General features: G+C 36.6%; 1 protein-coding gene across 4 annotated transcripts in view; it reads right to left on the bottom strand.

Annotated features, from left to right (window-relative positions):
- RAD17 (RAD17 checkpoint clamp loader component) overlaps positions 1–16,367 on the bottom strand; it is a 31,884-nt gene that overhangs the window by 11,538 nt on the left and 3,979 nt on the right. For 3 of the 4 annotated variants that reach the window (XM_029218714.1, XM_029218718.1, XM_029218717.1), the window contains exons 4-13: positions 16,100–16,183; positions 14,262–14,418; positions 10,271–10,407; positions 9,741–9,793; positions 9,527–9,652; positions 9,364–9,433; positions 3,814–3,925; positions 1,625–1,810; positions 1,239–1,324; positions 984–1,130 (exon numbers count right to left, since the gene is read on the bottom strand). In XM_029218714.1, the coding sequence (XP_029074547.1) occupies positions 984–1,130; positions 1,239–1,324; positions 1,625–1,810; positions 3,814–3,925; positions 9,364–9,433; positions 9,527–9,652; positions 9,741–9,793; positions 10,271–10,407; positions 14,262–14,418; positions 16,100–16,183 (1,158 nt within the window). The remainder of the gene's footprint in view (positions 1–983; positions 1,131–1,238; positions 1,325–1,624; positions 1,811–3,813; positions 3,926–9,363; positions 9,434–9,526; positions 9,653–9,740; positions 9,794–10,270; positions 10,408–14,261; positions 14,419–16,099; positions 16,184–16,367) is intronic. The other variant, XM_029218716.1, reaches the window with a different exon arrangement.

Here is a 16,367-nt window from a genome sequence, read left to right as displayed (position 1 = left end):
GGATCTTTAGTTGCAGCATGCAGGCTTCTTAGTTGCGGCATGCATGTGGGCTTCTTAGTTGCAGCATGCCTGTGGGATCTAGTTCCCCGACCAGGGATCGAACCTGGGGCCCCCTGTATTGGGAGCACAGAGTCTTACCCACTGGACCACCAGGGAAATCCCTGAATTTTTAATTTAATTTAAATAGCTACAAGTGTCTAGTAACTACTATACCAGTCAGAGCAGAGTTAAACTGTTAAGAAAAAATACAAACTTTATAGTGAATAATTTCAAATGTGCAAATAAATAAATAAATTTAAAAACCATCAGAAAGTATAGCAAGAAACACAGGGGACTTCCCTGGAGGTTCAGTAATTAAGATTCCACGCTTCCACTGGAAGGAGCATGGGTTTGATCCCTGGTCAGGGAACTAAGAGCGCATGCCACACAGCGTGGCCAAAAAAAAAAAAAAAGAAGAAGAAGAAGAAAAGATAGAGGCACAGTTCCTTTCCTTCTACTTTTCAACAGTTGTCAAGTTTTCCGACTATGTATTAGTTTTATAATCAGAAAATAACTTTAGAAAAAATTAGTGTATGTTATCATAGAAAAATCAGATTCACTGCTGAAGTTTCACTGGGTTGGATGAATTAATTTTGTCATAGTTATTAAGAAGTTACTTAAAATAATGTCAAATCGGGCTTCCCTGGTGGCGCAGTGGTTGAGAGTCCACCTGCCGATGCAGGGGACACGGGTTCGTGCCCCGGTCCGGCAAGATCCCACATGCCGTGGAGCGGCTGGGCCCGTGAGCCATGGCCACTGAGCCTGCGCGTCCGGAGCCTGTGCTCCGCAATGGGAGAAGCCACAACAGTAAGAGGCCCGCGTACCGCAAAAAAAAAAAAAAAAAAAAAAAAAAAATGTCAAATCAGTATGAATAAAAGTAAACTTTCTTTCTCAATTCTGAGGAAACAGTCATAAACAAAAACATTTAAGTCAAATGGTCTTACATTCCAGTCACCACTGAGGATATCTGCAAAACTCAGAAATTCACTGGCTCTCACAAGATCATCCACTTCTGTGAAGAAATCTATGTAGTTCTGATGAAGATATAAATTAAATAATTCTCCTGGCATGTGTGACATTTCTACTACTTCCTATAAAAAGAAGTATATATAATTTTGGTAAAAATTCAGTGGTCATATTTATATGGACACATATTTAATATTAATAGTATACAGCCTGTAAATAGTACTAAGTGTTACCTCAGGTTGAACAAGCAATGTATCCCGCTCATACTCTGATAAATGAGAAGGCAATCGAGGTGAGCCTAATTCTGTTACAGATGCTCCTATTAAAAAAAATGTCTGGAGTTATTAAAAATAACACCACCTTTATATAATTATATAGCACCTCTCATTTGAAGATTTTTCAACAGTTGGTTTTAATGTTTAATCCCACTCATAATCCAAAAATACTCTATCTAAATACATTTTTCTGCTATGTCTTTCTTAGGCCCTGCCAAAGAGTATCTGACCTAGTCCTAGCTCTTTCTTGTAACTGAACCAAATATATGACATTTAAAAAAATGTATTTTATTTCAATTATAAGATAATAACAGATTTTTTTTAAATGTATAAGGTTTTCTTACGTTTACAATATAGTATTTTCCCCAAAGCTCTGAAGAGAAAAAGAGAAACATCTTTGCCACCAATAGCTTGGACCTCTTGATTTTCAAATATCCTATCAGGTTTTTGTCTTCCTTTTGATTTTGACAGCACAGCATCTGATTTTAATGAAGACATTCGTTTTTTCCTTGGCCATAAATTGTTCTTTCCTAAATAATATACACCCAAGAAACAATATTTAAAATAAAATTAAAATATAAAAATTAAAACTGAGAACATTTCAGATATAGTTACACTAGGTATTTTAATTTAAATGTTTTTCTAATAAATAATTATGAAGTATACAGAGTCAGAGTCCTCTTGCAGTTACTAAACTATTAAAACGAACTAAAATGTCATCTAAAAGTACGTCATGACACAGATTTCAAATTTTCACATACACAATGACATACTCTAACATAGTCATATCACCTTGGTTTCTCATGGTGTTAATGGCAAGGTACTATTCTTGCTGCATGGTATGTACTAACTAATTTAGTCCTCATAACAACCCTATCAGAGGAGAACTATTATTATACAGAGTAAAGAAATGAGACATAAAGAGGTTAAGTAACTGGCTAAAGGTCAGCAGCTAGTAAGTGATTTGAATCCAGACAGTCTGGTTCTGCAATCCATGCTTAACAATGATGCTATATTACTTCTTTACTGATTTGGACAGTCTCCAATTTATGAATATGCCCGTGTTCAAATTTCACTGGGAAATCTACTTTTTAAAACTCAGGGACTCCCTGGTGGTGCAGTGGTTAAGAATCTGCCTGCCAATGTAGGGGTTCGATCCCTGGTCTGGGAAGACCTCATATGCTGTGGAGGAACTGAGCCCGTGTGCCACAACTACTGAAGCCCGGGTGCCTAGAGCCCATGCTCCGCAACAAGAGAAGCCACCACAATGAGAAGCCTGCGCACCGCAACGAAGAGTAGCCCCTGCTCGCAGCAACTAGAGAAAGCCCGCGCACAGCAACAAAGACCCAACGCAGCCAGAAATAAATAAATAAATAAATTTATAACAAAACAAAAACAACTCAGAATGCATGACTTCAGAAAACCAGCCTGGAGTATTAGAAAAACACAGGATCTAGGTTTGAATCCTACTATTGTCTATCTCATTAGGCTGGTCTGAGAATTAAATGAAAAAAAATATAATTGCTAATACAGTTCCTGACCCACTATTATTTTCTTCCCTCTGAAATTTCTGAGCTCAGAGCAATAACGTTATAAATGGTAGTAAGGATCCCAAACTGACCCATCCCTAATTCTAGTAGTGAACCTAAGCACAATTTACATTTATGTTTCTACAGCAAAAAGCAGAATTCTGGTTTCAGTTGTGTTAGGATGTCTATTTCTGTAGAGTTATTTTGAAAAACAAAGATGTAACTAAATGAACAGGTTACACTTGTGGGTAGAAACTAGGATTTCAGGTGGATTTTGAGAGCTCCAAAGAGCTTTTAATTTTTTAAGGTCAATTCCTCAATGTTAAGCATCAAGTAGGTCACTTGTTAAATGTTTTCTGATGAAGACTGTATGCAGTAAACTATGATCATTAAGAGCAAAAATTAACTCATTGCTATTAGTGGGGCTATCTCTTTACTATAACATGGCTAGGGACCCCTTTTATATATTAACAAGTGGAAATGCATTTGTTAAACATATCATATATGAACTATTATTAAATTCATTAACAGCTGGCCATTTGAGCACTGAATGTGTGTCAAGCACTGGAATAAACACTCTACAAGGATTACCTCACTCTTCACACATCTTGATCAGACAGGTTCTCATATAAAAGGTGAAAAAATAAAGGCATGGGAAGATTAAGTAACTCGCAAGATTCAGTCACTGAAAAGTGGCAGAGCCAGGATTTTCTCTCAGGAAGTCTCATTCCAAATTAACTTTGAAAGGTAAAGTGGCAAACCACGTAAATAAATCAGCTTTTGTCTCAGATATATAAATACATATGGTGACACATTCATAGTGGTGTGTGTATGCATGTGTACATACATAATTTTATTACACTGTCTCAATAAAAAAATCGTAAGTGAAGATAGGTATATACCAATTTTAAGTTAAAATGTTTAGTTTAATTTCATTTCATGAACAATTAAGAAAAAGTTAGTCACCTATATAATACCATAAGAGTGTATCTTTTCCAGTTTACCTGTTGAAGAAGAAAACTGGAGGCTGTTTATTGCACTTCTGATATCACCAGAACATCCTTGACAGAGCAACTCTAGAGAAGTTTTATCAGGGACAACAATCTTTCCTCCATCCTAAAATGAAAAAATTAAAAAAGCTATTTTCTAAGCAAAAAACAAACAAAACCACCTATTTTCTAAACTTAATGGAAGTATAATAGAATCTTTCCAATTTGAATGCTAAAAAGCCTACATGTTAAACAACAGTATGCTTGTGAAGGTACAAGTGTCAATGACATCACAGTTTAAGGTAAAATTTCAAGGTTATAAAATATCGTTTTACTTTTTTACTTGGACTGTTATATTTTGAAGTTCTCTCTCTTTCACTATATACACACATATATACAAATATAGATAAACACACACACTCACACACATATGCATAAATATGTGAATACGATATATCACCTATCACACCCTTGGTAGATCAAGTATAAGACAAGAAAAACTTATCCTCTCTTCCCCCTCAGAAACTCCTAATAGTTTACTGACAACATAACTTAAGCTGAATTCATGTGATTGTTCATAGATGATCCCATTTCAGCTCTTGACAGAAAAACAGTACTGTGCTATGATCTTCAATATATTTTTAACTTTATTAACCAAAGCTGTTTCAAAAGTTCTTTATGAAAGTTATCCTTTTGCTCTACAGATCCCAACTTTGTAACATGTGTTAACATTTTAGGAGGAGCCTTTCCAGACCACTTTTTGTGCACACGTATCTGTAAGTAAATATAGTATCTGTAAGTATATTCAGAGTTAATTTTTTAAAATATAAGTGGGATCATATCATATGTATTATTCTATGAATTAATACCATTCTTTGTGATCTTTCTATGTTAGTACCTTTAAGTCTATATAATTTTAAAAAAAATGTTATGGGTAGACAGTAATTTAACTAGCATTTCCCCCAATGAAGGGACATTTACATTGTTTCCACTTTTTTACTATTCCAGACCTATATATATACTATTTATACAGCTGACCCTTGAATAATGTGGGGTTAGGGACACCAGCCCTCCTCACAGTCGAAAATCCAAGTGTAACTTATAGTTTTCCCTCTGTAGCCGTGGTTCTGCATCCTCGGATTCAACCAATCATGGATCAGGTAGTACTGCAGTATTCACTACTGAAAGAAATGCACATATATGTGGCCCATGCAGCTCAAACCCATATTGCTCAAGGGTCAACTGTATACCTTTGCCAACATGCATGAACATTTCTGTAGAAGCAGAGGGCCCTTCAAAGTGTCTGTAACATTTACCAGTTTTATTTTTCCTAGCAATGGTAGGTGAGAGTGTTCATTTTTCCATATCTTTGACAACCCTGTATATAAATCTTAAATTTTTTGTGCTCTGATATGTGAAAAATGTTACCTGGTTTAAATATGAATTTCTCTGATTACTATGTAGGGCTGAACACCTCTCATGTTTACTATCCATTTGTATTTCTTTGTGTACTGGCTTCTGTTCTTAGCCTTTTTTTTCTTGTAGGCATATTTTTATGTATTCAGGTATCAGTGGGGCTTCCCTGGTGGCGCATTGGTTAAGAATCCGTCTGCCAGTGCAGGGACACAGGTGCGAGCCCTGGTCTGGGAAGATCCCACATGCCGCGGAACAGCTAAGCCTGTGCGCCGCAACTACTGAGCCTGAGCTCTAGAACCTGCAAGCCACAACTACTGAAGCCTGTGCTCTAGAGCCTGTGGTCCGCAACAAGAGAAGCCACCGCAATAACTCCGCGCACCGCAATGAAGAGTAGCTCCCACTTGCCACAAGTAGAGAAAGCCCGCACACGGCAACGAAGACCCAACACAGCCAAAAGTAAAATGAATAAAAAATAAAAATTCAGATATTAGTGCTTTTCTGTTAAAAAAACTGCAAATATTTTCTTTCATTCTCATGCTTGTCTTTTATCTTTACCATGCCTTCTGTCATTTCCTAAGTTTTCCATTTTTTTTGAAGTAAATCCATGGCTTTCAGGTTTTGTTCCTTGCTTAGAAGACTTTCCCCCAACCCAAAGTATTTTTTCCTAATACTCTTCTAATTTTTGTATTTAACTCTTTAATCAAAGTTTAAATTGTTTTTGTGCATAGTATGAACTAAAGAGGCAACCTTGGGCTTCCCTGGTGGCGTAGTGGTTGAGAGTCCGCCTGCCGATGCAGGGGACACGGGTTTGTGCCCCGGTCCGGGAAGATCCCACATGCCGCGGAGCGGCTGGGCCCGTGAGCCATGGCCGCTGAGCCTGCGCTTCCGGAGCCTGTGCTCCGCAACGGGAGAGGCCACAACAGTGAGAGGCCCGTGTATCGCAAAAAAAAAAAAAAAAGAGGCAACCTTATGTTTTCCTATATGAATATCCAATTGTTCCAACACCAGTTGTTAACCATAGTAGTCTACTCTCTTTCCCCAGTGATGTAAAATGCCACTTCCATTATATAAAAAATTCCCATTTACACATACTGATCTATTTCTGTGCTGTCTTCTCATTTTATTCTTCCATTTGTCTATTACTGTGCTAATACCACACTGCTGTACCCTAGAGTTTCATCATATTATGTTCCAATACCTAGACAGCAAGTCTCTCTTCATCACTCTTTTACAAAATTTCCTTGCTCATGCCTTCTTTTCCAGATTAACTTTATTTTTATTGGGAATACGTTTACCTTAAAAATTGTTTTGAGAGGAGTACTTGTTTTTGAAAAATTCTAGATATGGATTACTTGCCAGTAAGGAAATATAATTTGAAATTATAATCCTTGGCAGCTGAAGAAAATACTATGGATGTTAATTACTGTGAACATGGCAAATATGGCTAAGATGTATGATCAGCAGTTCCTTCCACACTTTACATACCTAATGATATCAGAAAAGACTAAAGATCTTTCTTCCTATGAATACAGAGAAACATTTAGACTTAAAGAAAAACACTTAAGATATTCAACACTCTTTCTTATTATAACTCATTCATTTAAGACGTCAACACTCTTCCCTAATATAATTAACTAAGCTACAGAATACCAGAGATTAAACTCTCCTTTAAATCTTCTTATACTATCATTATCATCCTTGGAGACTCCAGACAGTATCATGACATTTGATTTTATATTTGATTTATATTTACATGTAAATATTGTGCTTGTTGCTGCTCCTTTTATGTAACATATCAATGATGATATCAAAAGTATACTAGTTCTAAAATTCTTGCTGGTCAACTATTTAAGGTAAAGCACATTAACCACATGACAAAGAAGTTATGGTATCTCCTTTTACTAACTTGCTAGAGTAAATGCCATTTGCAATTTAATGACTTAGTCTAAAAAGAAGTTGTGAGTAATGTGATACAGTAGTATGATGCTGACTATTTTTATTTCTTCAGTGTTTAATAAATATTTAAATATAGTTTATAATTATCATGCTTATAGTAGAAAACAGAGATTTTTTTCAAAAAGACAATAAAAAAATCACAAGTTATCCTACCATCCAGAATAACACTCAGCATTTTTATGTATTTCTTTTATGTATAGGTTTATGTATATATGTGCATTGTGTTGTCATTGACAACTGTATGTTTTGTTCTAGCACAGTGAATTGGAGTCAGAACAAAACTTAAGCTCATCTGATACTTAATAGTCATGGAATATTATTCGAGTTATTTCCCTCCAAAGTTCAGCTTCCTTACCTATAAAATGGGGATAATTCTGTATGGTTGTGGTGAGGGTTTAATAAGATCAGGTATGTAAAATTACTTTGCATAGGGCTTGACAGATATATCAAGGGCTGGAAACATCATTTCTATTGTTAGAATTATCATATAACTTCGCATCTTGTTATTTTTAACTTGACATTAAATTGTATTTCCCCATGTCACTGAATATTTTCAAAATGCTAATTAATGACATAATAGTTCACCACAGTAACTGCTCCCTCTATTCCTGGACTCAGGGTGTTTCTAATATTTCACTATTAATACTTGTACTTATTCAGCTAGGTGCTCTACATGCATACATTATTCTGTTTAATCCTCAAAAATAACCTCTCCCTTGGAGACTTCCCTCAGTTCCTGTGATCCAGCACTCTAAATATATTATGATGTAAGATCCAGTTGATTTATAGCAGTAGGGCCCCCTAGAACCATGCTGCTTGGAGTAGAAGTTTCATCAATTTATCTTAACATCATCTTGATTTGAAAGATAGAAAACAATGATGCGTTAAAAGTAACAGCTATGGGACTTCCCTGTGGTGCAGTGGTTAAGAATCTGCCTGCCAATGCAGGGGACACGGGTTCAAGCCCTGGTCTGGGAAGATCCCACATGCCGCGGAGCAACTAAGCCCATGCACCACAACTACTGAGCCCGTGCTCTAGAGCCCGCAAGCCACAACTACTGAGCCCGCATGCCACAACTATTGAAGCTCACGCGCCTAGAGCCCGTGCTCTGCAACAGGAGAGGCCACCGCAACGAGAGGTCCATGCACCACAACAAAGAGTAGCCCCTGCTGGCCGCAATTAGAGAAAGCCTCCATGCAGCAACGAAGACCCAAAGCAGCCAAATAAATAAATAAATAAAATTTATGGGGGGAAAAAGTAACAGCTATTTCAGGGACTTTGCTGATGGCGCAGTGGGTAAGACTCCGTGCTCCCAATGCAGGGGGCCTGGGTTTGATCCTTGATCAGGGAACTAGATTCCACATGCATGCCACAACTAAGAGTTCGCATGCCACAACTAAGGAGCCTGCCTGCCGCAACTAAGACCCTGCACAACCAAATTAAAAAAAAGAAAAAAAAAAAACTAACAGCTATTTCAGAACAATGTTAGTATACTTAACACTATTGAATTGGATGGTTAAAAATGGTTAAGATATTTCTAATACATAATACAGCTAATAATACTGTATTACATATTTGAAAGTTGCTAAGAGAAAAAAATCTTAAATGTTCTCACCACAAAAAAGAAATGGTAATTACATGACATGATGCAGGTGTTAGATAACCTATGGTGGTAATCATTTTTCATTACATAAGTTTATCGAATCAATGTGTCATACACCTTAAACTTACATGATGTTATATGTCAGTTATATCTCAATAAAGCTGGAATAAAATGGTTAAGATGTTAAATTTTATGATTTTTTTTATCAAAATAAAAAATATATTAAACCTTTAAAAAGTGACAAGACAAAAGTAGAGCTGGACTGTTGCTGACTAATGGACGTAGATGCCAGAAAACAGCTTCTTGATAACAGATACAATTTAAAACACTAAGCCAAGCAAAGGGAAATTTACCTCAATGTGAAAAAGAAAATTAAGTTTAAAAGTAGAAAAAGGTTAAGGATTTTTAAAATTAGTATTTCCTACATTTTCTAAAATGACGTGCTTTATGAGTGTAATTAAAATTTTTTAATTTTAAAAACTGAAATAGTTTGTGTCTCTAACTCCTCAAGTTTATATAATACTACTTAAGTTTGGCTTTCTATAATTACAATGTAAGATTCAAATTAATCAGTTCTTAAAAGACTTACCTTATTAGCTTCTTTTGTCACTATTCGATTAAGAAACTTCATCATAATTGTTGGTGCCACAGGGTTGAAACTGTGAAAGTTTTACAAAGAAAGATAGTGGTTATGTGATTAATTTAAAAATACAGTATGTATATGAAATTTTAAGCAGAAATTTCATTCTTACCTAATATTTGATATAGCACACTCCTCCTGAATTTCTTTGGGAAACAGTAACCTTTGATTATTACCTCCACTGAGACTGTCAGAGATTATAAATATTAGAGGACATCGACCAATCTGCACGTACTTCCTAAAATAACAAAAGATAGCAAGCAAGGTTGAAATTTAAACCACCTGCCATTTAATCTGAAGTTTTAAAAAAGTTCACTGAAACTCACCTCAGAACTTCATGTAAAGTATGAGAATCTCGATAAAACTGGTTAGGTAAATCCTACCAAAAACAAAGGAGAAACATTAGCTCAGTTTTATTCCCATGTAAATTTATTTTCAGATTTATATTTACCAAAACAGGAGAAATGTTATCTATTCAATGTACTGTAACCAGAACTGTTGTAGAAAGGGAGACATCAGATAGCTGATGTCCTAAATAGTAATACACATCAATGGGATTTTGATAGCAAATTCCTTAGGATCACTACAGATCATAATATTTTTACTAAGACGTCACTTTCTAAATATTTTTTGCCTTTCTATACGTAGGCCATTAAATTTTTAAAGTTCATTAACCTATAGCTACTCTATCCAAGTTTACTGCAAGAAACTTTAGGTTTCTTCTATTGCACAAAGCCTTTATGTTATATTTTACCAGTACTAATACTATGGAGAGAGTAAATGTCATTATCACATAAAATATATCTTACAATTGTTTACTCAATAGTTATAGCAGAATTTCAAAAGCTGTCCTTACTTCAACTAGAATTATCTTCTTATCAGTTCTCAGATCATCTCCAAGCATTTGTAGTTTGTTATATTTTGTCGCTCTTAGTAGAAACTCTTTAAAAACTGCTATCTGAGACTGATAAGGAAATACATGGAAGCTTGATTCTGAAAGGAAACATATTTAACACTTTTATTTTCAACCAATTATATACACATCAATATTATACATATGTACGTAATATAGATATACGTTAATGAATACATTTACATATACATGAAGGAGCACACTATTGTAGACTCTTTTTCAATTAGGCAAAACAGTTCAAATTTAAAATATTCATTTCAAAAGACAGAAGTCACTATGAACAACAGTAACTTTTCTGTACCAATGAATGTAATATGGAGTTAACTGATTTCAGAACACAGCTGTTAGTATAAAAGTCATACAATTGGTAAAAATATTTATGACTCTGCCTACACATTGAAGATTCTCCCAATCAGTGCATGACTATAAATGAGCTGTTTTCAATAATAGTAAGTTTTGGGCTTCCCTGGTGGCAGTGGTTAAGAATCCGCCTGCCAATGCAGGGGACACGGGTTCGAGCCCTGGTCTAGGAAGAGATCCCACATGCCACAGAGCAACTAAGCCCGTGAGCCGCACCTGCTGAAGTCTGAGCGCCTAGAGCCTGTGCTCTGCAAGAGAAGCCACTGCAACGAGAAGCCCATGCACCACAACGAAGAGTAGCCCCCACTCTCCACAACTAGAGAAAGCCCATGCGCAGCAACAAAGACCCAAGGCAGCCAAAAATAAAAAATAAATAAAATAAATAAATCTATTTAAAAAATAATAAGTTTTAATGACAAAAAGAGAATGACTGATTAGTGAATTTGGGAATAAGGGAAGAAATACTTTATACAGAAGACTGTAAATAAAGACTTCCTAACAGGATAGAGAGCCCAGAGATAAACCCACGCACATATGGTCACCTTATCTTTGATAAAGGAGGCAGGAATGTACAGTGGAGAAAGGACAGCCTCTTCAATAAGTGGTGCTGGGAAAACTGGACAGTTACATGTAACAATAGGAGATTAGATCACTCCCTAACACCATACACAAAAATAAGCTCAAAATGGATTAAAGACCTAAATGCAAGGCCAGAAACTATCAACTCTTAGAGGAAAACATAGGCAGAACACTCTATGACATAGATCACAGCAAGATCCTTTTTGACCCACCTCCTAGAGAAATGGAAATAAAAACAAAAATAAACAAATGGGACCTAATGAAACTTCAAAGCTTTTGCACAGCAAAGGAAACCATAAACAAGACCAAAAGACAATCCTCAGAATGGGAGAAAATATTTGCAAATGAAGCAACTGACAAAGGATTAATCTCCAAAACTTACAAGCAGCTCATGCAACTCAATAACAAAAAAACAAACAACCAAATCCAAAAATGGGCAGAAGACCTAAATAGACATTTCTCCAAAGAAGATATACAGACTGCCAACAAACACATGAAAGAATGCTCAACATCATTAATCATTAGAGAAATGCAAATCAAAACTACAATGAGATATCATCTCACTCACACCAGTCAGAATGGCCATCATCAAAAAATCTAGTAACAATAAATGCTGGAGAGGGTGTGGAAAAAAGGGAACACTCTTGCACTGCTGGTGGGAATGTGAATTGGTACAGCCACTATGGAGAACGGTATGGAGGTTCCTTAAAAAACTACAAGTAGAACTACTATATGACCCAGCAATCCCACTACTGGGCATATACCCTGAGAAAATCATAATTCTAAAAGAGTCATGTACCAAAATGTTCATTGCAGCTCTATTTACAATAGCCCAGAGATGGAAACAACCTAAGTGTCCATCATCGGATGAATGGATAAAGAAGATGTGGCACATATATACAATGGAATATTACTCAGCCATAAAAAGAAACGAAATTGAGCTATTTGTAATGAGGTGGATAGACCTAGAGTCTGTCATACAGAGTGAAGTAAGTCAGAAAGAGAAAGACAAATACCATATGCTAACACATATATATGGAATTTAAGAAAAAAAAAATGTCATGAAGAACCTAGGGGTAAGACAGGAATAAAGACACAGACCTACTAGAGAACGACTTGAGGATATGGGGAGGGGGAAGGGTAAAAAAAAAAAAAAAAAGACTTCCTAGGGACTTCTCTGGTGGTCCAGTGGTTAAGAATCTGCCTTCCAATGCAGCAGACATGGGTTCAATCCCTGGTCGGGGAACTAAGATCCCACATGCCGCGGGGCAACTAAGCCCGCACGCTGCAACTACTGAGCCCATGTGCCACAACTAGAGAAACCTGTGCACTGCAATAAAGACCCAACGCAGCCAAAAAAAAAAAAAACCCGACTTCCAAGATTGTCAAAAGTAATGTTACTGTTAGAAAGCAGTAAAATTTCCAAGAGTATGGGATACTATGAGCATAAGGGTATTGTAAGGCCAGCAGGTCCGGGGAAGGGCCCAGGGAGCCAGACGGAACCCCCACCAAAGTGGCTGATGCAACCAACACCTGACATTGCCACACCACTCGGCCGGGTCTTCCCGCTCCCCGAGGGGTGGAACCAACGGCTCTGAGGCTGATGCAACCGACACCTGACATTGCCACAGCACCCGAGAGATTACCAAAAAAGGGCTGCTTCACACAGCAAGCACCTCCCCTGAGTCCACCCCTATAAATTTTGTTCGCGCCCACACCCGGGCGCGACTTCTCTGGCCCCTTTCTCTGGGACCAGTGAACCTCGCCCGGGAGCATTCCCAAATAAAGCTTGTTTAAGCTCTCCTCCGTTTTTGGTGCCGTTCCTTACAGGTATGCATACTAAAGATACAGTACGCACAGAGAATATTAAAGAAGAGCCTGAAGAAAGAATTTTGAGGAATACTGCACATTAGAATATAATCATCCTTCTACAGAACCCCTTGCACTTCAAAATGGCCTAGGAGATTTGGATACCCCTAGCTTAGTTACCTAAAGCAGCAGTAAGACAGATATGAAAGTTAAAAATGATCGTGCTGGAGTTTATGAGCATATATGTGAAGTTTTAAATTGATACGTCTTTAAATTGATACTATCATTATTTTTGGATGTTTGTCTTAAAGCCCCCTTTCGAATTCCAAAGACCATCTTTCCCTTATACTTTGATTCTAAAAGGTCTGATCTAAACTCTTGTTTGGAGGCAAGTTACTTTAACATATTTTAAGGCTTGATTTACATTTAAACAAAGAGTTCATTTATACAGCCAGAGCCTGGGAAAAAAGTACATAAGTAATGCAAACTGATTAGCTTGTTATCTAACAAAACAGTTAAAACATTTAATCCTTAAAAACATCCCACTCTCCTTTGCTGGAGGGACCCTTCCTTCTCCTAAAATTACTTCTCTCTGAACCTAAGAAGTATGTGAGAAAACACACACATATAGTTTCATCTGATTGCTACTCTGACTTTGTGAAGCAGTTGGTAGTGGGCAAATGCCAGTCTAGTGTAGAGGCGGCAATATATACCTTCCTCTCAAAAACATATACCCTGGGACTTCCCTGGTGGCACAGTGGTTAACAATCCACCTGCCAATGCAGGGGACATGGGTTTGAGCCCTGGTCCGGGAAGATCCCACATGCCACGGAGCAGCTAAGCCCGTGTGCCACAACTACTGAAGCCCGCGTGCCACAACTACTAAAGCCCGCGTGCCTAGAGCGCGTGCTCTGCAACAAGATAAGCCACCGCAGTGAGAAGCCCATGCATGGCAACGAAGAGTAGCCCCTGCTTGCTGCAACTAGAGAAAGCCCGCGTACAGCAACGAAGACCCAATGCAGCCAAAAATAAATAAATAAATTTAAAAAACAAACAAACAAACAAAAGAACCCATATACCCAATAGGATCTTAGAAATCTTAAAGATATAGATGGGGGGCTTGTTACAAACCTCCTGTAAACCAGACTTTCCCCAGTATTTCCACTACCTTCAGAGTAAACCTTACCAGGATTAAATATCTCCTTGAAATCATCTTTTTGGAATTGTGGTAAAACTGGATTAATCCACTCTTGTACTTGAATACCATGCTCCTTTGATAGTATTTTTATAGTTGTTGTTTTTCCACATCCAGGGGGTCCTGTTATTAATAAAATAGATCCACCCTAAAACCAAATATAAACATGAATAAAAAATCAAAATCATTGGAATGCTAGAATATTATGTATGAATATTCTTTTTAAATGTTTATTACCTCTACAGATATTTACTGAATGTCAGGTATAAGCAGAGTAAATTTCACGATGCTAGCTGGAATAAACCAGCTTTAGATAAGAGAATTTTATTTCCTGAACTTCTAAGCATAGTTTCTGATAATTCCTCAATTCTTGCATTGTGTTCCTCCCAAGGACTACTCAGTAGCCAAATTAAAACAATTTCAGCTAGATTAAAGAGGTAATGTCTAAAACAAGTATTTTTAGGGGTTACCTGAACTCATAAAATTCAATCTTAATACAGACCTCTCTTTGGATTATATACTTCAATATTATATAAGTATAATATTCTTATGGAAAAACCTCAGTTTAGATATCAGATTCTTTAAGAAATGTATATTAAGGGCTTCCCTGGTGGCGCAGTGGTTGAGAGTCCGCCTGCCGATGCAGGGGACACGGGTTCGTGCCCCGGTCCAGGAAGATCCCACATGCCGCGGAGCGGCTAGGCCCGTGAGCCGTGGCCGCTGGGCCTGCGCGTCCAGAGCCTGTGCTCCGCAACGGGAGAGGCCACAACAGTGAGAGGACCACGTACCGCAAAAAAAAAAAAAAAAAAAAGAAAGAAATGTATATTAAGAAACATATTACCAGGAACAGGACTCTAAAGACAGACTAGAGGATGCAGCTCCCAGTAACATTCCCTCATTCAGTAAATCTGATAAAAAAAGTTAAAACTGAAAAATTATCAGGGGAAGATGTCCTACATATAATGGTGGGCTGCAATCCTTGCTCATTTGTTTACTTTTATTAACTACAGTAAATAAGGGCCTGTATACTTGGACCTAGAGAAGAGCCAGTTACACTTTAATTTTATTATTTATTTATTTATTTTTTTGTCATGCTGTGCGGCGAAGGTGAAGGCAACTCTTCTAGATTTTAAAAGCCCTAAGAGATAGAACAATCAAATGTAATGGGTGGTCCTTGATTAGATACTGGTTGTAACAAACCAGATATAAAAGACAACTGGAAAAATGTGAATATGAACAGAGCATTAGATAACATTAGAGAATTAAATGCCAAACATTTATAATTTACATTAAAATACTCATGGGTGAAAATGATGAGTATTTTTACAGGTACATGAATATTCACTTGCTATTCTATTTTTACTATTCTATTTTTTCTTTATGTTTCAAGAATCTCAAAATTAAAAAAGTTTAAAAAGAGAGAGAGAGAATATTCTAGCTTGGGGGCCAAGGGTAATTATGGAATTAGGAAGTGAAAGAAAAAACATAAGCGTAGGATGAATGACTATTTTAGGTTATATTTAATACAAAAACTAATACGTAATTTGCCTGCTTGCTTTAGTGTGAGATGATCTGATATGCTAAATATATTAGCCCCCTAATGGTTTACTATGCTTTATATATAAGAGGGAAAAAGAGGTACAAGTCAAGGGGAAAACGCAAAGTCTCTTGAGTCTTTTAATGACAAAGAAGTAGTAAGGTCAGACAGCTTTCTACTGCAGGTGATCTGGACTTATGAGAAAGTCAACATGAAAGTTTTTAACTTCTTATAACCAACCAGAGAAACATTTGAGGCCAATTATTTTTAAACACATTTCTTATTTAGTTACCTGTTTGTGCTGCCTTTCTAAGACTTCAGCCTTTAACCAGGTTTCAACTTCTTCAATTTTCTTTTTATGCACAGCAAGTTCATGCTAAAATTTTCAAGTTTAAAATAAAACATTTTAACTCAAAATTTTTTGATACATCAGCACAGGTTAATCTACACGTTTTTAATGAAAAAAACTAGAAACAAGTAACATGATATAGTAATAAAAAGGTCCTTTTGATTATACTTAATTCAATTCTTTATACTGATATGGAAAAATTCTATTCTTA

Source organism: Monodon monoceros, unplaced genomic scaffold (assembly GCF_005190385.1).
Source record: "Monodon monoceros isolate NGI ecotype Baffin Bay Population unplaced genomic scaffold, NGI_Narwhal_1 Super_Scaffold_12, whole genome shotgun sequence".
In the NCBI taxonomy this organism is placed as follows: Eukaryota; Metazoa; Chordata; class Mammalia; order Artiodactyla; family Monodontidae; genus Monodon; species Monodon monoceros.
Note: the sequence above shows the minus strand (reverse complement) of the source record. Positions and strands in the feature narration are given on the sequence as shown.